The sequence below is a fragment of the Lontra canadensis genome, unplaced genomic scaffold (assembly GCF_010015895.1).
Source record: "Lontra canadensis isolate GAN:19392208 unplaced genomic scaffold, GSC_riverotter_1.0 scaffold50, whole genome shotgun sequence".
Taxonomy (NCBI): Eukaryota; Metazoa; Chordata; class Mammalia; order Carnivora; family Mustelidae; genus Lontra; species Lontra canadensis.
Genome location: NW_022631044.1, coordinates 620,224 through 641,966, shown reverse-complemented (window position 1 = coordinate 641,966; position 21,743 = coordinate 620,224). Strand labels below are relative to the sequence as shown.

Below are 21,743 nucleotides of genomic sequence, written 5' to 3'. Positions count from 1 at the left end.
TTCCCATCTTCAAATGTTAAGCTTAAAATAAGACACTACATGGGTGCCAGTGGATCTGTGAAATCTGCTGACTAAACTGGCACCAGCCTCTGGGAGAAAACCAGCTCGCTTCTCCTGAGCTCCAGAGAGAGAGCAGGGTGGGGGTGGGGGGACTCTCAGGCAAGGCGGGAACCACACGGGGGTCGAGCCCGGGATGCTCACCTAGGCAGGAAGCGCGGATGTTGTTTCCAGAAGCATGTCAGCTGAGGCATCTGCCAGCCTTAACCACCCCTCCCCTTCATCTCTCAGGGACCCAGTTCCTAGCACATTCGCCAGCACCCCATTTCTATTTTGGTAAGTACTTGAGTGGCTTCTGCGTGTATATGTTTCTTACGTACTCTGTCACACCAGGGGCTTCCCTAAGGTGTGGACTGGAACCTTCACTCCCCTTCAGACCAGGCATTTGCTAAGATGTTCAATGCTGCCAGGCGCTGGGGCAGGGGGTGGTGCTCAGGGGAGCTGAAGTGGCCAGTGGGAGCCGGGCTCTGGTAGAAGGGCTGGAACAGCCACAGTGTACCTTCCATACAAGGTCAGGCGGTGGCCCGGGAAGGAAAGGGACCAGGAGCTCTAGGATTGCTGATCTGCATCGAAGGGCCAAGATAGAAGGCTGTGGGTTCTCCTCGTCCAATGACCCCTCTCAGGACCTGGCCTCTAGGCCAGCTATTCTGAATCCTGGAATATGAATATTTGGGACTAGGAAGTGGGGGTAGGTGACTGTCGTTTTGGCTCTGGCAGCCACTGAGGCCTGCTGGGAGACGTCCCAGCTCATGCCCTCCATCAAGTGTTGACACAGGAGCTCAGGGCCGGGGCACCCTATTCTCATACCCTATACATTCACTCACAGAAGGGACGTTTGCTCCGGGCTGGAAGAGGACTGGTCCTTGGAGGACATTCACAGCATCTGCTTCAGCAGTAAACCCCTGACGCACAAATGAGTGGACAGCACCCAAGTTCCCAGGATGCCTGCAAGGCTCTAGTGACCCGGAAATAACTGACTCGTCTTGGGCAGGAAGACGAGAATAGAAAATGATGGGGTGCCATCAATCACACCTGGTGAGCCAGAGACAATGCTGGTGTCCCTTGGGTTAGCTGTTTCATCCCAGTTAATGACAGCCATTGATTGTATAAGTAAGAGTCCATCTGGCCTCTTATGGGGAAATGAGCCCCAAATTCAACTTCTCTGGTTTGGTAAAGAGACAATACTGCTAAGTGATGTATCTTTCTTTTTCAAGTGCTGATAGAATACTTATTAAAATTATTATGGCAGATTTTTTTGCCTACGTATCAACCATTCTTCCCCTTTTTCTTAGTAATAGAGTCCCTATAGTTGGGACTAATCTTACTATATATATAGTATAGTATAGTATAGTATAGTATAGTATAGTATAGTATATATATAGTTAGTATATATATAGTATAGTATAGTATAGTCCCTATAGTTGGGGGATTCTACATGAAAGGTAAACAGAACTTCTGTGTGAGACTTCGAAGAAGTCTCCTTAAAGGGAACTGACTCAGTTGGGAAGGACATCCTTTTACTCCTCCCATCTTTCTCCTCCCTGTATGTAGATTGATGGCTGGAACTCTGACAACCGTATTGGGTTATGAGGTGATTCTGATGACGGTAGCCAGCACTGAGAATGGTGTAGAAAAATGGAAGTCTGGGTTCCTGGTAGCATTATGCAGATCCACCTGCCTCTAAACTTCTTTGATGTGAGAGAGTAATAAATTATTTTATTTAAGCCACTGTTATTTTAAACTTTTTAATATGTAGATGGTCCTAATCCCAGCAGGTCTAATCGTATAATATGTTACAAAGAAAACCACAAAACAACTCAAATGGCAGAATTGTAGAGGTCATAACAAAATACAATAAAGTAGAAAACAATGAGAAAAGAATACATGTTAAAAAGGCCAATCATTCGTGATTTAAAAAGTGTTCTTCTGGTGGGGGGGGGTCTGGGTGGCTCCGTCAGTTAAGCATCTGACTCTTGATTTTGGCTCAGGTCATGACCTCAGAGTCATGAGATCAAGCCCCATGTCAGGCTCTGTGCTCAGCAGGGAGTCTACTTGAGATTCCCTCCCCACCCACTCCGCCCGCACCCACCACTCTCGCTCACTCTCTAAATAAATAAAATATTTTTTAAAAATAAAATAAAATGTGTTCTTCTGACTAATTGATTAAAGATGATTCAAAACTTTAATTTCAAACTCATTTAGAAAATAAAAACACAGATCACCATATATGACCACATATTAAATAAAGCCAGGTATTAGATACAATCAGAAGCAAATTCACAGCCCTAAGCACTTTTATTAGATAGAAAGACTGAGAATAAATAAAGCATTCAAGGTAAAAAGTAAAAAACAATAACAAACAAACCAAAACAACAACAACAAAAATCCCACAAACATACCAAAGAAAAGAGAAAAGGATATTATAAAAACAAAAGCAGAAATGAATAAATTAGGAAATGGAAACAGAAGAACTGATAAATACATCCAAGAGCTGGTTCCAGGATGCGACTCTCACAAACCTGCTTATTCTAATAAAGGAGATGGAGGTGAAAAGGGGGACAGGACTCAAAACCAATTCAAGGAAAGGTCATTATATATCTTTTACAGATTTTCTTTATTTATTTTACTTAATTTTAAAAAGACTTTATTTATTTATCAGAGAGAGAGAGAGAGCACAAGCAGTGGGATTGGCAGGCAGAGGAAGAAGCAGGCTCTCTGCTGCTCAAGGAGCCCAATGTGGGACTTGATCCCAGGACCCTGGGATCATGACCTGAGCAGAAAGCAGATGATTACCCCACTGAGCCACCCAGGCGCCCCTTATTTATTTATTTATTTATTTATTTCAGAAAGAGAGAGAGCATGGAAATGGAGGGGGAGAGAGAGAATCCCAAGCAGATTCTGAACTGAGCTTGGAGCCCGATGTGGGGCTCAATCTCGGGACCCTCAAATAATGACCTGAGCTGAAATCAAGGGTCAGACGCTCAACTGACCGAGCCACCCAGACGCCCCCGGGAAGAACATTATATTTAAAAACATCAACATTAGAACTTTCTACAACAAAGACACCAAAGAGTGAAGAGGAAATAGCTGGGAGAAGAGATTTACAATGTGTATAATTCAAAGGATTATTATCCAAATATATAAAGAACTCCTACAAATCAATTAGGAAAATACAACTAATGGAAGAATGGACAAAGGATGTGAACAGGTAATTCACAGAAGAGGAAGTATAAATGGTAAATAAATAGATGAAAAGCAGCACAATCTTTTTGGGTATTCAGGGAAATAAAAATTAAAACCATAGTGAGATGCTACCTTTCTCCCATTGGGTTGGCATACTGAAAAGTCTAAAAATATGAATACCAATGTTACTAAGGTATAGTGAAATAGAGCCTTCCCGAAAGATAATTATGCAATAGCTATCAAAAATGTAAACGGCACAGCCATTTACACAGCAAATTCACTTTCTAGAATGGGCCGCTGAGCAGTCTTCATACTTGTGCAAAAAGAAATTCGCAAGGATTTTTCACAGCACTGTTATTTCTAACAGCAAATAGTCAGAAACAACCAAAATCCGTCACTGGGGAGAGAATACTACTCAGCAGGAAGAAATGAATGAATGAAGCAGATCTTTATGTAGGCAAACTGCTAAGTGTAATAAGGTAATTCTAGATAAATAGGCATACTATTGTATTTTTAATGGAAAAAAAATACAAAACAAAATAGAATGTTTAAATGGATGCGAATGCCTAGAAAAAAGCCTGAAAGTTCACACCAAAGTTCTAACAGAGGTTACTTCTGGGAGCAGATTTGGGGTTGAGCCTTGCCGGGGGAATTTCTACGTTTTTTTGGTATTGTTTGAATTCTAGAGCTGAGAGAACATATTCATGTATTACTTGTATAACTTTTAAAATATTCTTTAAAAAAGTCTTGGTGGTATTTTTGAATTCTAAAGAACATATTCATGTATTACTTGTATAATTTTATAAAATATACAGAGAAGATTTTTTTAAATCCTGAGGATATTTCTGAATTCCAAAGATAAAGAGGAAAAATACCAAAGGATCCCAAGGGGAGTGGGGGAGGTTTACCTACAAAGGAAAAGAGAATCAGGCCAACTATTGTTCATGTATGAGAGAGAGAAAAAAGACATTTCCAGATATGCAAGGACTCAAAAAGTATATTGCCCACACACTCTGAATATTATTCAAAGAAGTGATCTAGCCAAACATAGAATACACACACACGCACGCACGCACACACACACTCACACACACACACACTGAGCCCAAATAATTGTGAAGTTTCATACAGGTGTTAATTAAGCAAGGATTCAAAAATCTGATGAAATTTCAAATTATTTCCAAAATCCTGGCAGGTGTGTATGGGTAAAATGGTAGAGCGTGCAGTAAAACAGTATGTTAAAAGTCTCTTCCTGGGGCACCTGGGTGGTTCAGTCGTTTTAAGCATTCTCATGGGCTATGGGATTGCACCCCGAGATGCACTCTGCACCCAGAGGGAAGTCTGCTTGAAGATTCTCTCCCTCTATGCCTCCCCCATCTCACATGCACACACTCTGTCCTCAAATAAGTAAACGAATCTTTTAGAAGTCTCTTCGTATGTGGGGAGGGTTGAGAAGGTCATATTTATTGTTCAATTATTGATATTGATAGGGTAAATGTAATGGAACCAGTATGTAAAATACTACAGATCAATAGTAATTAGAGAAAAGTCAGATGTTTCCCCTTCCAAACCACTTAAGAAACCAAAGGACCACTGAAAAGATCACTCGAGCACAAATCGGGAAAAGAAGTGAAAACGATAGCAAAGCTTAGTAAACCAACCAACCAAACACTCGAAGGCTGGGATAAGTGGTCACGATAACCAGGGGCAGAACAAATATGACTGTGTTCCATTTATTATTAAAATTAAAGACCAGGGGTGCCTGGGTGGCTCAGTCATGAAGCATCTGCCTTCAGCTCAGGTCATGATCCCAGGATCCTGGGATGGAGCCCTGCATCAGGCTCCCTGCTCAGCGGGAAGCCTTCTTCCCCCTCTCCCACTCCCCTTGCTTGTGTTCCCTCTCTCGCTGTGTCTCTCTCTGTCAAATAAATACATAAAATCTTTTTTTAAAAAATGAAAGACCATATTTCTCACACTAGGGCGAAGAAGTAAAATTCAGCTATAGTTTGTCAGAAGATATATAATACAAAACAACACAGAAATCAAACGTCACTCATATAAAGGTGTAGGCAATGATTTACAAGGCAAATAAACAAAACAGGAATAGAAACATTGATATCAGATGAAGTAGAATTCAAGACAATATTCACTGAAACTGGGATCTTTGTGCATGCGTGAGTGAGGCAGACTGAGAGATGCTACCATTCGTCACCACTCAACACTATCACAACACCACTGACTACATTCCCTGCGCTGTGACTTTTACTCCCAGGACTTATTCATTCGGTAACTGGAAGCCTGTATCTCCCATTCCCCTTCACCCATTTGCCCATTCCCCCACCCCCTTCCTCTGGCTAATAATCAGTTTGTTCTCTGTATTTATAGGTCTGCTTCTGTTGTTTGGTTATTCATTTGTTTTGTTTTTTTAGATTCCACAATATAAGTGAAATCATATGGTATTTGTCGTTCTCTGTCTGACTTACTTCACTTTGCATAATACTTTCTTTTTTTTTTTTTAAAGATTTTATTTATTTATTTGAGAGAGAGACAGAGAGCATGAGAGGGGAGGTTAGAGGGAGCAGACTCCCCATGGAGCAGGGACCCTGATGCGGGACTCGATCCCAGGACTCCAGGACCATGACCTGAGCTGAAGGCAGTCACTTAACCAACTGAGCCACCCAGGCGCCCTGCATAATACTTTCTAAAGTTCCATTTATGTTGTCACAAATGGCAAGATCTCATCCTTTTTATGGCTGAGTAATGTTCCATGGTGTGTTCCATGGCATATTTTCCATATACACACACACACACACACATATATATATATATTCCATGGTATGTACGTATATGTGTGTGTGTGTGTATATATATATATATACACACACACACCACATCTTCCTTACCCATTCATCTATGGACGGACACTTGAATTGCTTCCGTATCTTGGCTATTATAAATAATGCTGCAATAAACATAGGACTACATGTATCTTTTTGAATTAGTGTTTTCATTTTCTTTAGGTTAACAGAATTACTGGATTATACGGTACTTCTATTTTTAATTTTTTGAGGAACCTCCACACCGTTTTCTGCAGTGGCTGTACCAGTCTACATTCCCACCAACAGTGCATGAGGGGTCCTCTTTCTCCACATCCTCGCCAACACTTGCTATTTCATCTTTTTGATTCTAGCTATTCTGACAGGTGTGAGGTGATATCTTACTGTGGTTTTGATTTGCATTTCCCTGAGGATGAGTGATGTCTCGCATCCTTTCATGTGTCTGTTGGCCATCTGCATGTCTTCTTTAGAAAAATGTCTATTCAGGTCCTCTGGCCATGTTCTAATTAGATTATTTGGTTTCTGGTGTTGAGTCATGTAAGTATTTTATATATTTTGGATATTAATACCTTATCAGAGGTATCATTTGCAAATATCTTCTCCCATTTGGTAGGCTGCCTTTTAGTTTTGTTGATTTCCTTTGTTGTGCAGAAACTTTTTATTTTGATGTAGTCCCAATAGTTTATTTTTGCTTTTGTTTCCCTTGTCTCAGGAGACAAACCTTGAGAAATGTTGCTCCGATACGTTATAGTTTTAAGTGCAATTGTAAATGCTTTTTTAAAAAAATATATCATATTTTAAATGTTTTTTATAGGTTCATGGGCCTCCAACAATTTTTTTATACTGGTCTAACATCCAGATATCTTTTAAAAATAGTAGATCTTTTTTTTTCAAGATTTTATTTATTTATTTGACAGAGAGAGAGTGAGATCACAAGTAGGCAGAGAGGCAGGCAGAGAGAGAGGGGGAAGCAGACTCCCTGCCGAGCAGAAGGCCTGATGCAATGCTGGGCTCCATCTCAGGACCCTGGGATCATGACCTGATCCGAAGTCAGAGGCTTAACTCACTGAGCCACCTAGGTGCCCCTAAAAATAGTAGTTCTAATAGTTTGTCTATCCTCATGAATGATTTTGTTTCCTCCTTTCCTATCCTATTACTACTTATTTATTTTTTCATGTCTTACTGTACTGTTAGTCTCCCAGGAAAATGTTGGAAATAGGTATGCTTACGCTGTTCCAGACATTAAGAATTTACCTTTATCTGTTTTATCTTTAAGGACGGTGCTTCCTTTGGGATTGGGATTTTATTTTTTTGATAGATCTCTATGAGTTAACAAAGTTCCCTTCTGAATCTAATCCACTCTTTAAAAAAAAGAAAGTCATAAATGGAGTTATGTTTTATCTTATCAAATGATTTTTCTAAATCTACCAGGATTATCACATTTCTTCTTCCATTTCCATTAATGTGACAAACTATATTAACACATTCTCTAATATTACCATTGTTGGTAAAAATTATTTGGTGGTGATGAGGTGCCTGGGTGGCTCAGTGGGTTAAAAATTATTTGGTGATGAACATGTTTTAATGCATTGCTGGATTCAACTTATTTCACTTAGACTCCTAGATGCAATTTCATAAGTGATATTAACCTATAATTTTTCTTTCTTCAATTTACTTCTTTGGTATTTGTCTCAAAGTGCCTCATAGATGAATTGGGAGACATTTCCTCTTTTTCTTTCTTTCTTTTTTTTTTTTTAAGATTTTATTTCTTTATTTGAGAGAGAGAGAGAAACAGGGGGAACACAAGCAGGGCAGAGGGAGAGGGAGAAGCAGGCTCCCTGCTGAGCAGGGAGCCCATGCAGGGCTTGATCCCAGGTTCCTGGGATCATGACCTAAGCGGAAGGCAGAAGCTTAACGACTGAGCCACCCAGGCGCCCCACATTTCCTCTTTTTAATTCTCTTTTAGGAGTTAAATGAAAATTGAGTTTGGCTATTCTTCCAAGAGTGGTCACCGGGAAGACTGTGGACGTCTATTAGTGATGTTTGTTTGTTTGTTCTTTGGTGCATATATTTTAAACAACTGATTTAATTTCTCTCTATACATAGTCTATTCAAATTCGATATTTCCTCTTGGCGATCTCCAGAAAGCTATACTTCCTCAGAAAGGTGTCCTGTTCTTACATGTCTTCAAATTTATTACCCCAGATCGTTCAATGTGTTCTGGTTTTAAACTCCTATTGTATCTATAGTTATTGTACTTTTTTATTCCTAATATGTTTATTTGCATCTTCTTTTTTCTTGCTCAGTGGTTCCAGAAATGTCTATTTAATTAGTCATTTCACAGAAGTTAGAAATTTACCCTCAAGATATATCTCTAACAGCATCAAAACAATATGCCCAGGATTACCCATTCTGGCATTCTTCATAATAGCAAAACGGTGGAAATAGTCTCAACCTCCATATGCAAGAAATTAGCTGAATCAATTATGGTACTTGCACATAGTAGACTACCATATAGCTATTAAAAAAAAAAAAGAATGAAGACCTGTATAAACTGATGGGTCATGATTTCCAGAATATGTCATTAAGTGGGAAAAAAAACACTGTGCAGGGGCGCCTGGGTGGCTCAGTGGGTTAAAGCCTCTGCCTTCGGCTCAGGTCATGATCCCAGGGTCCTGGGATCGAGTCCCGCATCGGGCTCTCTGCTCAGCAAGGGAGACTGCTTCACTTCCTCTCTCTGCCTGCCTCTCTGCCTACCTGTGATCTCTGTCTGTCAAATAAATAAATAAAATCTTTAAAAAAAAAAAAAAACACTGTGCACAGAGTATTGTAGAATGCGACCTTTTGTATAAGAAAAAAGGGGAAATATGTTTGCATCTGCTCATTTTTACAAAAAGAAATGAGGATAAAATTGTTTACCCACAGAGGATGGGGAGGAGATAAAAAGGATAAGGAGGGGAATGGAATTTGTATCATGCCTTTTTTATGTGGCTTTGACTTTTGAATGATGTTAATATTTTACAAGTTTCAAAAAAAACACAAAACACAAACCAGGGGCACCTGGGTGGCTCAGTTGGTTAAGCGACTGCCTTCGGCTCAGGTCATGATCCTAGAGTCCTGGGATCGATCCCCACATTGGGCTCTCTGCTCAGAGGGAAACCTGCTTCTCCCTCTGACCCCCCCCTTCTCATGCACTCTCTCTCTCTCTCTCATTCTCTCTCTCTCAAATAAATAAATTAAATCTTTAAAAAAATCAATAAGAAGGAGGAAGCAACTAAAACCGAAAGCCAACAACAACAAATAAACCCAACTGTATATCAAACAAGTAACAACCACACAGAAGAAACACACAATTCAAATAACTTTTGAACACAATTCTCTGTATACCCTCAGTAGGATATATTCTAAGAACATCAAAGAAATCTCAAGTTAATGCACTTGGGGGGTAGGACTGATGTAGCAATTCTGAAATGCTCTCATCTGTGTATAAGACTTGGTAAGCGAGTACATATATGGTTGTTGGATTCTCATTCAGGGAGAAGAGAGACAGAAATACGGGATGGGAGGAGTGAGAGACGGCTAAGATGATGGACTGGAATTACTGGCACGAACTCATCATTCTGAAGTCGTATCTCCTAACTCTGAATACTAAGAGGGTCTAGAAACGATGACTCTCCAGTAACCGTGAGCACACCTCACATCCAGATCTTGGTGTCCAAACACCATTCTCCTCTGAATGGAACTAGAGCGCTTTGGAGAAACACACTATTCCAGGACTGGAGCTCAGCAAGTACAAGATGGGTCTGGAACACCCACACATCGTGCCAGGAAGTTTTGAAGTTCTCAGAGGATATGGAAGACACGTCATATGGACAGAGAAATCGCTCTAAAGGGTTCCTAATCGTCACATTTGGCACAATGTGTGTATCAACATGAATAATAAGAGAAGTAAATTGTTACTGAATCAAAAAAATTGCCCTGAACATACTGATCATTGTAAAAATATTAAAGGGGGAGGCAGAAGGGGAAAAACCCTTATTCACAGGAGAGGGCCTGCCCATAAATATAGAAAGAACGATATCTGTGAAATACATAGGAAATATTGCAACAAGGTGACGACTCTCTTCCCAGTCAGGTTTTCACTCATGGTTTTAGTATCTTTTGGTCATTCTTTTTTGTTTTTCAACTTTAAGCTAATAGGAAGAAAGCAATAATTAACATTTGTGTAGTCCTTTCTCTTGAAGTAAATGCCCAAAATCACAGTTACTGGCTCACACTGGATGTCAGTATGTTTCACTTCACAAGAGACCACACAACACTTCACACACACCCCCATCCCGATCGCAAATCTAGAATCGAGAGCTGCCTTCAGTGGTTCTCTAATCCTGTGGTATCATCTGGGAGAAATGAGGGGAAACAGCCTCTAAAAGACTTGTACAATCACATTCAAAGCCGCACTGTTTGTTGTGAACTCCAAACCGGAACCAGCCCCAGGGTTCACCCAAAGTAGGATGGATAAATTTTGATATAGTTGTAACGATGGGGCTACGAACCCATCAGCCATGAGAAATGACTACGACATGCAACAACACAGATGAGTTCTCACCATGTTGAGTGAAGGGAGCCAGACCCAGACAGGGACATCCTGACAATTTCACTTACATAACGGTCAGTAACAGGCTGGACGGGAACACAGTGAGGGAAGTCAGAAAAGTGATTCCCTGGGGGACTGGGGGCTGTGGGAGAGGGTTCTGAGAGGCTGCTAATGTAACCCTACCTCAGTGAGCCTTACTTGGATGAGTTTGCTTTGTGAAACCCTACCACGCTGTATATTAGTTTTGCTCTAATACATATATATATTTTAAACAGAACAAACCTAACCCTGATTCCAGAACTAAGCAAAAAGAATACTGACTCCTTTCTGAGTTCTTTTTAAAGTTTAGGTTTCAGAAGGCATTTTTATTTATTTTCTGACTTCCTAAGTTTTTTGGAAAACTCGCCTGTGACCAGCATGTTCTGGTGACAATACTCGGGATGGGAGCAGGCAGGGAGAATGCACTTTGAGGCTCTGTGTTGGCTGCATGTGGGCACACATGCCTTTATGGGAAGAAACTGGACAATATCCATCAAGAGAATGAAAAAGACTTAAATGCCACTTTATCTCATAATTCCCCTCCAATGTCAAATATTTATGACCAATGCTGTAAAGTTATACATTAAAAAATGTTTTAGCAAAGAAAACCCTTTGCAGGTGATACTTACAATTGGCGTTCCAAAAGGAATGTAACCTGAAGGGGGGAGAGAAGAGGGTCAGGTCTTCCGGTCCCACCCGTCGCCATCCTACCCACCACTCAACAGAAACACTGGAAGAGGCTTCTGGGTTTGCTCTGGTCAGTGGCCCTGATGAGGCTCCTCCAGACCCCAGACTTTTTCCTGGCTCAGCCCTCCCCAGGATAGAGGGCTCCCCTGTGTCCCTCTGCCACCCTCTCTGTCCCCCTTTAGCCAGACACTTTTCACTCCCCTCCAAAACTCAGGGGCCCATTGCCGAGGGCAGGCTGCCCACTGCTGGCGGGCCATCACGCTATACTCAGTGTTCCTCCCATGATTTCCCCCATGGGTATGACGTTCCTGGCCCACACCTACTCCACACACTCCACAGCTTTCAAAGTCTCTGGAATATTCTCCTTCTCTGACCTTGCCTTTCTAGCACACATCTTTACTTCCCCAGCATCATGACCAATTCTGGAAAGGTAACTCCCCACACACTAACCCTAACTCTAACCCCTTAACCCTAACCCAAACCTTCTACATGCCAGAGGTCCTCTGTAACTTTCTCGTACCCTGGCCAGACACCCTGAAGAGGGCAGGATAGAGCACCGTTTCCTCACTGCTCACTGCCCCCACGCTGCGGGAGGCTCCCTCCATGGCCCCCACTCTGCTGTCACTGGGCAGCCTCGTGTCCCTGACCTCTGACTTACGGCAGTCAGTCAGCTGGGGGAGGGACCACAGACAACCACACTTATCTGAGTCGTCTAAAGCAAGGGTTCGTGAGCTGTCACTCTCCTGCCCACATTCCTCTGGAGACAGATCCAAGGTTTGATGAGAGAGTGACAAAAGAGAATCCAGGCCCCAGGTGAGAGGTTGCTATGGCCACGTGCAGGGACTGTGCGCACCAACAGCCATACCTACAAGACACTTGAGGCTTTGGTGCCTGGGACCCCCTCACGGCCAAGCACGGAGGCTCAGGGGGCACTCACTGCCTCAGTGGGCACAATGGTGTCATGTGCTTGTGTGTTCTGTCACCCACATGAGGTCAGGCTCCCTGGGGGTGGGGATCCTGACTGAGCCAGCTGAGAACAGCCCCCGAGGGAGACCCTTTCTCCAGTCCCCTGAGGACTTTCTGAGGCAGCAGCCAGCAGTCCTCCCCGCAACCCTGCCAGAGTGCCCCGGTGCACTGAGAAATGTCACTGAGTAGGCCTCAGCACTCTGGTGTGACGCTGACCTCCGCTGTGTGACTCTGGACAAGGCCTGGAGCCTCTCGAAACCACAGGCAGGATGGACATGCTGGCCCCGGGCTCAGGGCGTGCAAGCGCTCTCTAGACTACGAAGCTGGGCATACAGAGCTCTCCCTCTCGTGACCCCAGGGCAGGGACTTCCTGGTGGCAGGGATCTTCTGCCCACTCCCCCACACCACCCCCTCCGCCACCGGTCTCCACAGAACAGGGATCCACCTCCCGTGGGTCGGCACTTGTGCCAATGCAGCATTCTGGAGTAGAGGGGAGCCTGGGAATTAAGCGCTTCTAAGGGAGCGTGGTTTGGAGGGGAAGAGCACTATATGCACAGGGAAGGTTAGGGAAGAATGATTCACAGAAAGCAGGGCCTGCCCGACTCCAACTCCGGTGTCACCCCTGAGGCTGTCGCTAAGTAAGTAGTATCTAACTGGGCTGGAAGCACCCGATTTCCCCCATGGAAGCCTCCGCTCCACCCCCACCACTCAGGCAGAAGAGGAAGATGGGCACATTTTTTTTTTTTAAAGCCCCATAGGTGATTCTGAGGCCTGGCCAGAGGTCTGTAAAGTTGAGCCAAGGTGAACATGCAGGGGAAAACGTGGCTCGAGTGTCACAGGTTCCGTCCCTCCATGGACTGCGGCCCCTGGGTGCTCCCAGAGCTGGACCATGGTCAGCGCCCGAGGCTGGGCAGAATCAGAAGGGTTCCATGGGCTTACCTGACATTCTGAAGGGCATGAAGATCTTCTCATTGGTATCTGGGTGTAGAATAGCCTGGCAAGAGCAGGGAACAAGGCATAGGGTGACTGTGGGGAGGGGAGGGGAGTGGACAGGGGGACAAGAGAGGGAGGAAAGAGGGAAAGGAGAGCTCCCCAAGTACTGGCCAGTCAGTCCTTTCCCACCACTCAAGGCAAGAGAACACCAGAACATGGGCTCCCAACAGGACTTTTCCTGACACCCACTCAAAGCTGAATGCAGGGAAGTGGGACTGCGCCTACCTGGCAGATCCTCTGTCCCTGGGGCCTGGTATTTGGTAGGCATGTAAGGATTTTGTGGAAGGCCCCCACAGGGAAGGAGCTCAGGGGCCCAGGGAAAGGCAAGGGGCCCGAGTTCTGGCAGTCAGAAACTCAGGCCTGGTTATGGGGGAAGGAGAAAGGGCAAGGCAGCTGGGCTGGCTAATGGGGCACAACCGTGAATCCCCAGGGCAGAGCAGGCCAAGGGAAGGAAACAAATCCAAAATAGAATTACCTGCTTGATTTTCTGTGCACTCCAGAGCTGCACGGAAGGAAGGATGGGATGGGGGCGGGGGGAGAAGGAAAAGAAAATAAAGGACAAAAATTAAAAGCACATATCAATTGACAGTCTCATAAGCTACATTTTTTAACCAAGAGATCTAGCCCCAAAGGGTACAAGAGGCTCAGGCTGCCCTGGCACCCCCAAGCCTGGCGGCTTCCCTGGAGCTGTGGCATCGGGCATCCCAGGACAGCAGAACCAGGGGATCTCACACAGACCAGGCAAACCAAGGGTTCTCTCCTCTGGCTGTGCTGTAAAGCTACTTGAAAAATTCTTCCACCAGTGTTCTAGTTGATTCTAAGGTACAGCCAGGTATGAAGCCCTGATTTGAATCAAGACACTTCCACTGTCTCCCGGAATCACTAGAAGCAGCATGGCATGGGTTCTTCAAAGCTGGACGGACTGCCCAGATTCCTGGCTTTGCCCCTTCTTCCTCTGAGCCTCCATTTACTCACCTGCAAAATGGGGTAAAAGCAGTGCCTCCACCATCACGGAAGAGGTCTGGGAAAGGTGCCTGGAGCAGTGCTGGGCACAGAGTAGGTGCTTTATGGCTGCTGACCACTGTGGGTATTATTATCCCCATTGTTGTGGTTCTTATAAGAAGGTTGCAAAAGGAAGAAAGTTGCTTTCAAACGAGCAGTGAGGTTGTCTCTCCCACAGGGGCGTGGGAGACAGGCTGGACCGACAGAACCATTCCCAATTCCTTCAAATGATATCAATACTGAACCTCACTGAGTCTAAGATATCACTGATCCTAAGATGTATTGTCATGTGCCAGTGAGAAGGAAAACTATAAACCATCCCAAGACCTCCATCCATTAAAAGACTCATCCATTTGAGAGACGTTAAAATGTGGTAAGATGAACTGTTTAGAATCAAGAAAACGTAGTAAATAAAAATGTGCATGTGGGCAATGCAAAGGCAATGCATTTTTTTTTTAAAGATTTTATTTATCTATTTGACAGACAGAGATCACAAGCAGGCAGAGAGGCAGGCAGAGAGAGAGGGGGGAAGCAGACATCCCGCTGAGCAGAGAGCCCGATGCAGAGCTCGATCCCAGGACCCTGAGATCAAGACCTGGGCAGAAGGCAGAGGCTTAACCCACTGAACCACCCACGCACCCCAAAGGCAGTGCATTTTTAAAGGAGCAAGAAGGTATGAGGCGAGAGGGAAGAGGTGGCCAGCAGTTGAGGTTGGTTTTAACAACAGCACAGTTCAGTTATGCTTCAGTTACGTGGCAATGTCATCTGGAATATAAATGAAGCTGCAGAAGGCCACTGGGTAGCAGAAACAGAAGCATAAGATTGAGGAGCTCACATTTATGCATTTTACTTCCATCAGAGTCCCTAAACCCTTCATTCGCAGCCTAATTACCCTGACATGTTACAAACACATTTCATTTTTTACAATTCCAGACCAATGAAGATTAGAAGTGGTCGATTTAAAAAATTCTAAGTATGGAAAAAGGGGATGGAAGGGAGAAAAACCAAATGCAGAATCCTGTTGGCCAAAGACACCAAGTCAGAGTGTAACAGCAAAGAGGTAAAACAAAGTGATAAAAGGCTGATACCCTTTGCCCAGGAAGTGCCTTTATGCAGTGCATCTCCAATCCCATCACCACCTTCAGTGCGAACCCAGACCCTGTGCACAGACTCCTGACACCCTATATTTCCCACCTAGGATCCAAAGCTCCCATTTCTGGGTCCAGTTCCTTGGAGGCAGGGGCTTGTCCTCCAAGGCTGTCCCCCCAGCATCTCCCACAGGGCTGAGCACACCGAAAATCTAAAGCTATTCTAAAATTAAAATTTTATTTAAAAAAAAAATGTAAGATCTCCCCATACAATACTGAAAGAAAGAAAGAGAGAAAGAAAGAAAGAGAGAGGGAGGGAGGAAGGAGAAATGAAGGAAGGGAAGGAGGGAGGGAGGGAGGACAGATAACAGAGAGAAAGGGAGAAAGAAAAATTCCCCATGATTCTGAAGGAGGGAAAGAAGGAAGGGAAGAAGGAAGGAAGGAAGGAAGGGAGGGAGAGAGAGAAAGAGAAAAAGAGAAAGAAGGAAAAATTCCCCATTATTCCGAGGAACAGCCTGAGCGGCAAACATGGGTCTAAGACAACAAAGAACAGTGTAAAGAACAGGTTTAAGTCAGGCAGGCCTGTGTTCAAATCACTTACTGGATGTGTGGCACTGGGCCAATTACTTCTCCTGTGTGCCTAAGTTTCTCCATCAGTACAATGGAGGGTTGTAACAGGAGGGTAGAACCACACTGGGTGCTCCCCGACAGGGTGCATTTCCCTCTGGGCACACGCGAAGCCCGCATCCTCAGCCTCCCTCACCGTCAGGAAGGCTCACATAAGGGGTGCTGGCGTGTGGACTGGGGTAGAGGTGACATTGGCCAGCCTCCCCCGGAGGATCCACGGGAGGCTGGCGGGGCAGCACAGCCATGAGGGGAAAGGAGCCCAGTGTCCGAGCAGCACTGAAGGAGAGAAACAGACCTTAGTGTGTAAGTTCCTGAAATCTGGGGCTGTTGGTCACAGCCCCTGGCTCACCCTAACACTGAGGTTTAGATGAGATGTGTGTATCTAGAATACTAGGGCTGCAGAACATGCTTCGTGAATGCCTCAAACAGAGAAGTCATTCAAATGAGCAATATATTTTTTAATGGACTTATTTTTCAAAGCAGTTTCATTTCTAGTGTCTTATTCCTACAACACGCCAGGGAGGTGGACAGATGATTTTCAGACAAGCCAACTCATCTGCAAGAGACTGAGTAACTCAGCAGGGTCCTAGGGGCTGGTGGCAGGATGGAGATGGGCCCCCTCAGGCCTCCTGGCCTCCAGGCTCATGTGCTCCCTACTCTCCAGAGGCCTCTGGGGCAGACTGATGTCTGGTCAGGCCAGAGCGGCTGCCAGGTCTAAGGCATAAGAAGAGGAGGAAGGTTAACCGACATCCTCCTGGGGTCCCAAAAACCCCTCTTTGCAACCAGGGGTGGGGGGGCTAGTGTCCCTCGCCAGTCCCTCCTGCTCCCTTCCTGCCCAAGTTCGACTGAGCAGCACAGAGCTGGCAACCCATGACCACGACCAAGCCCCTCAATTTCAAGGACTGCCTCCTCCACCCCCAAGGCCAGAGGCCCAGCACTACAGATGCATTCCCCACCCTGCAGTGACCGCCCCCCCCCGACACCCACAAGCCCAGGGCAGGCCGGTGCCACAGAGACAGGCAATGACACGGCCTCACACGCTAATTCCATGCTTCTCCCTTTGGCTGAGCACCTTCCCTCCCGTTACTTATTCGATTCTCACACTTGGAAACCTGTTCTATAGGCCAGGTGAGGAAACCACAGCTCGGAGCCACCTCCAAGGTGTCGGGCAGAGCCAGAAGGACAGCTCGTGACCTCGGACTCAGATGTATTCATCCTCACTCATTCATTCACATTTAGTGCACAAGCGGGATGTGTCGGACCCCCTCCTGAGGGCTTTGTACCTCCTGACTTATCTAATCTCCTCAATACCCCCAGGAGGCGGGGAGGGGGGCTCGTCTATCCCCCACTTCACAGATACGGAAACTGAGGCCCCAACAACGTACCTGACTTGCCCAAAGTCCCACACAGCAGTGGGCTCGGAAGCCAAGCAGTCTGGTTCCCGAATCCCCATTCTTGACCGCCACCTTCACCCGTCTCTGTCAGCACACCAGTGCACACCGTCCCACCCCCTTAGGCATCTATATATTGTAGAGTTCTTTCCACGACAGTGCGCAGGGAGTAGCCCTCTGCTTCCTAACAGAAACCTTGAATGAATGTATTGTAAACTGTATCCTACGAGTGGACTTTGAGGCTATTTTCCGTCTTTATTTTTCTTCTGAAAAAATATACATAACTGCACATTTACCATTTTAATCATTTTTAAGTGGCAGTTCAAGGCACTAAGTACATTCACTTTCTTGTACCACCAGCCATCATTCACCTCCAGAACCTTTCCAGAACCCCCACCTGAAACTCTGTACCCAGGAAGTCCTACACCTTATTCCTCCCTCCTCCAGCTCCTGGAACCCACCTCGCTGCTCTCTGTCTCTGTGAATCTGACCGCTCTAGCTATTTCATGAAAGTGGAATCATACAGCATCTGTCCCTTTTGTGGCTGGCCCATCTTTTACTTTTATGTGTCCCATCTTTTTATTTTTGCTTGTGACCATGCTCCAGTGAATTTCCCAGAACTTATCATTATCCTGGCATCAGCATGTAAAGGAAAAGGATAAATGGATGCAGATATCCCTGGCAGGATACAGAAGAAACGAAAGGTTACTCTAAGGAGAGGAAGGGAGCAATCGGGGAAACTTGTCTTTTATCCTCTACTCGCTTTACAGCTTTAGAAGTCTGTAGATTGTTCACACATTCCCCATTCAAAATAACTGTTGGAAAGTTAAGAGTCATCACTAGAAAACTAGAAATGGGGCCTGCAACTTCTAAGCTCTTTATTCACCTCTATGGCACAGATTGTCAAGTGTCCAACAAAATCTGTGTCTCCTCCTCCCTAAATAATAGAATGGTGGTGGGCAGTGGCCTCCCCCGCAGTTAGGCTCAGCCACGTGACTGAGGCCCCAGTGGCATCTGAGGACACATGAGATGGGCCTCTCCCTGCCCAGCACCCGCCACCCCTATAACCATGCTTTTTGTCCCCTTCCCATGAACTGGAGCAAGTACGTGGCCGCAGCCCAGGCTGGGCCACGCGGAGAAGACAGCCCAAGGAGATGAGGGAGAAACAGGTTGGAAGTAGGCTGGGTCCCTGAGTGATCCTGTGGAGCTGGGCCCTCTGCCTACCTGGAACTTGAACTGTTTGAAGGAAGAGGAAGAAACTTCTACCTCACTTGAGCTGGGACACTTTGAGATCTTTTCATGACAGCGTTTAGTCTAACCCCAACTAAGGCAACCCCATTTGGGATTATAGGAAACCGCCTCCCAGGTTTCTCAGGGAGGCCTTTCCAGAGACAGAAGGAAGAATGAAAGCTAACACAGCATTTGAGGCTCTTCTCCTGACATCCAGCAATACTCCTACCTCAGGAGGCCAATGAGATGGGAGGGACACCTTCATTTTAAACTAAAATTCCCAGTCATGACCTGATCTTGGCGGCAACAGTCCGAGTCATGGATTTGGGGTTTGGTTCAGCCACTAATGTGCACAGTCTCCTGTGTGAGCCACTGCACACCTTAGGCTTAGATTTTTTTTTTTTTTTTTTTTTAATTAAGCAGGCAGGAGAGAGGGCAGAAAAGGGCCCCTTCCTGTGTGACGAGGCCAGACCCAGCCTGAAGAGTGAGCAGGACAAGGAACTTGGGTCTGACGCCTTGGGTCCAGGCTTTTCCCGGGGACTCATTGGACCCATGAGTTGGATGCTGGAGGCGGGAATGGCAGCCGAATCACAAGCCGAGAGCTGGTTGCTAGCTTGATGTTTCATAAGCGAGGCCTGCATACAGGTTACAGGCAAGGATCAGCCTGGGAGGTCAAGCATTTGATGGGAGCACAAACAGGGGCAGCGGACAGTCTAGCCACACTGAGAAGCTAGGACAGGGAGTCCTTCTCTCCAGCCCGGGAAACAGCTGCACTTTAACTTGCAAATTCCTCCACATGGCCCATCTCCTCCAGGCTCAGCTCATGGCCCTCTGCGCCTCTGGTGGAACGTAAAAATGGATGGCCCCAATCCTTTGGACCTTACTTGCTGCAGCAACAAACCGCTGTGGCTGGGAGACCTTGGATCTTGCTTGGTTTCTCAGCTTGGGCAATGAGGACAGAGTGGGGGCAGGGGAAGCAGTCTGGGTGAGGGGTTGCTGGAACAGTGCAGAAGTTGGCTGCTTTCAGAAGCAGCCAGTGTCTCAGCAGAGCTACCCTCTGAATCTATTCGAACCCCAAACCCCGGCACAGGGGTCAGGGGAGGGCCAGAGGGTGGGCCCCAAACATGCCACAGAAGGAAAAACCCTGCTTCCTCGGGGCAGAGCAGGGCATACCCCCAGCACCCAGACCCCAGATGGAGGAGAAACCGCCCCCAGTCTGGCTCACTCCCCTTCCCCTCTGCCTCCTTCCAAGCTGCTTCTCCAAACCTCTAAAGGCAGCAGAGACAGAGCCTATTTAAAACAACCTCCAGAAGGTAATTAAACAGAGCCTGAAGGGGATCCTTCTGTAAAGCAAAGGATGCCTCCCTAAAACAAACAAAAAAAAAAAACTTCCTAATTTATCATTTGGGCCAATCCCATTACTCCTTACCATTACTTTTGTTGCCATGGTGACTCCCAGGTAATTTGTACATATGCAAGTCTATGTGGGGTGAAGGTACCACTTCCCAATCCTACAGATTCCTGAAAGGAGAAAGAACATTTCCCCCTAGATTGGCAGCGGTCACTTCTGTACACATGCAGCTTCTCTAAGAGGACAGACCTTGGAGTCAAAGCCTGGTTTGAATTCCAGATCCCCCACTTGCTGGCCGTGTGATCTGGGGCAATTTACTTAATCCTTTTGTACCTTCACTTCCTCATTGGTAATGTGGGGATATGAATACTTACAAGGTTCTCCTGAAGATTAAAGAAAATGCATTTGTTCAACAGAAATATTTACTAAGCACCTATCATGTGCTGGGCTCTACTCTAGGCACTAAGAACACATCAACAGACAAAAAAGACCAAAAATCTCTGCTTTCCTGGAGCTTATATTCTAGTGGCAACAGACAATAAACTAAAAATAATAATAATATGCAAATTGTATAGGAAGGGTGGGTGCTTCAGAAAACATGGGAAAGTGCATCAGGGCAAGGATAGAGGGGGTGTGTGTGGTGGCAGGAGGGAGGAGGGTACAGCAGCAGGGAAGGTGGTCTGGGGAGTTTTCATTCAGGTAACACTGGAGGAAATACTTGAAGGAGGGAGTGAGTCATCCAGATATCTAGTGGGAGACTGTTCTGGCAGACAGAACAGCCTGTGCAAAGGTCCTGAGGCAAAAGTGGGTATGCCCAGCATGTTTGAGGGATAGCAAAGAAGGCCAGCATGACTGGCGTGGACTGAATAAGAGAAGAGTGGTGGGAAAGAAGATCACAGCGGGATGGGGGCTTTGCTGGCCCTTCTAAGGATTGTGGCTTTTACTTTGAGTGGAAAGCAGGAAAGCTACGCAGTTTCTGGAGCAGTGGTTCTTACAGAAGGGTGATTTTGCACTCAGGGGACCCTTGGCGATGTGTGGTTGTCATGACGTGGGAGGGGGTGGATCCTGGCATCTAGTTGGTAAAAACCACAGCTGCTGCTAACCATCCTACAACCAAGGATTTTCTGGCCCCAGATGCCAATAGCACCAAGGCTGAGAAACCCTAGAACCAAGAAGCAAATACAATAATGTACGTATTCACAGATGACTCTGGGTACTGTACTGGAAAGGCACAAAGGGCCCCAGGTAGAACAGGTAGAACAGGCCCCAGGTAGAGACCCTTCAGGAGGCCACTGCAGTGCCGCAGCCCAGTGATGCAGCCACAGGTGTTGCCACCCATGCAACACCCAGCACATCTTACAAATGCTTCAGCTACGACTGCTCCCTGGCCTGGCCTACACTAATGCTAAGGGCCAGGCTGTGGCTAGCCCAGCGGGGTGGGCTTCTGATTGGAATCCCAGAGGCTGGAAGCAAGAGGTCAGGGTAAGGAAGGGGAGGTGTTAGCCAAGCCTTCCTTTCGGCCAGTTTCCGGCAAACCTGCTGACACCCAGAGAAGATTCGGGGTGCAAGTATTTTTTACTCCCTGGGATTTTCTCTGCTATTTTCAGCAGAGCCCAAATACAACTGACCCCATTTCTGCTCTGCCGGAAACAGAGACTTGCAGGATCTCTGACACCAGCTGGCCTTTCTCTTTGGCAG

The 21,743-nt window shown here is 45.8% G+C and overlaps 1 protein-coding gene across 3 annotated transcripts in view; it reads right to left on the bottom strand.

Moving 5' to 3' along the window:
• SFXN5 (sideroflexin 5) overlaps positions 1 to 21,743 on the bottom strand; it is a 110,716-nt gene that overhangs the window by 58,208 nt on the left and 30,765 nt on the right. For all 3 annotated transcript variants that reach the window (XM_032873648.1, XM_032873646.1, XM_032873647.1), the window contains exons 4-6: positions 13,832 to 13,858; positions 13,303 to 13,357; positions 11,340 to 11,365 (exon numbers count right to left, since the gene is read on the bottom strand). In XM_032873648.1, coding sequence (XP_032729539.1) covers positions 11,340 to 11,365; positions 13,303 to 13,357; positions 13,832 to 13,858 — 108 coding nt within the window. The remainder of the gene's footprint in view (positions 1 to 11,339; positions 11,366 to 13,302; positions 13,358 to 13,831; positions 13,859 to 21,743) is intronic.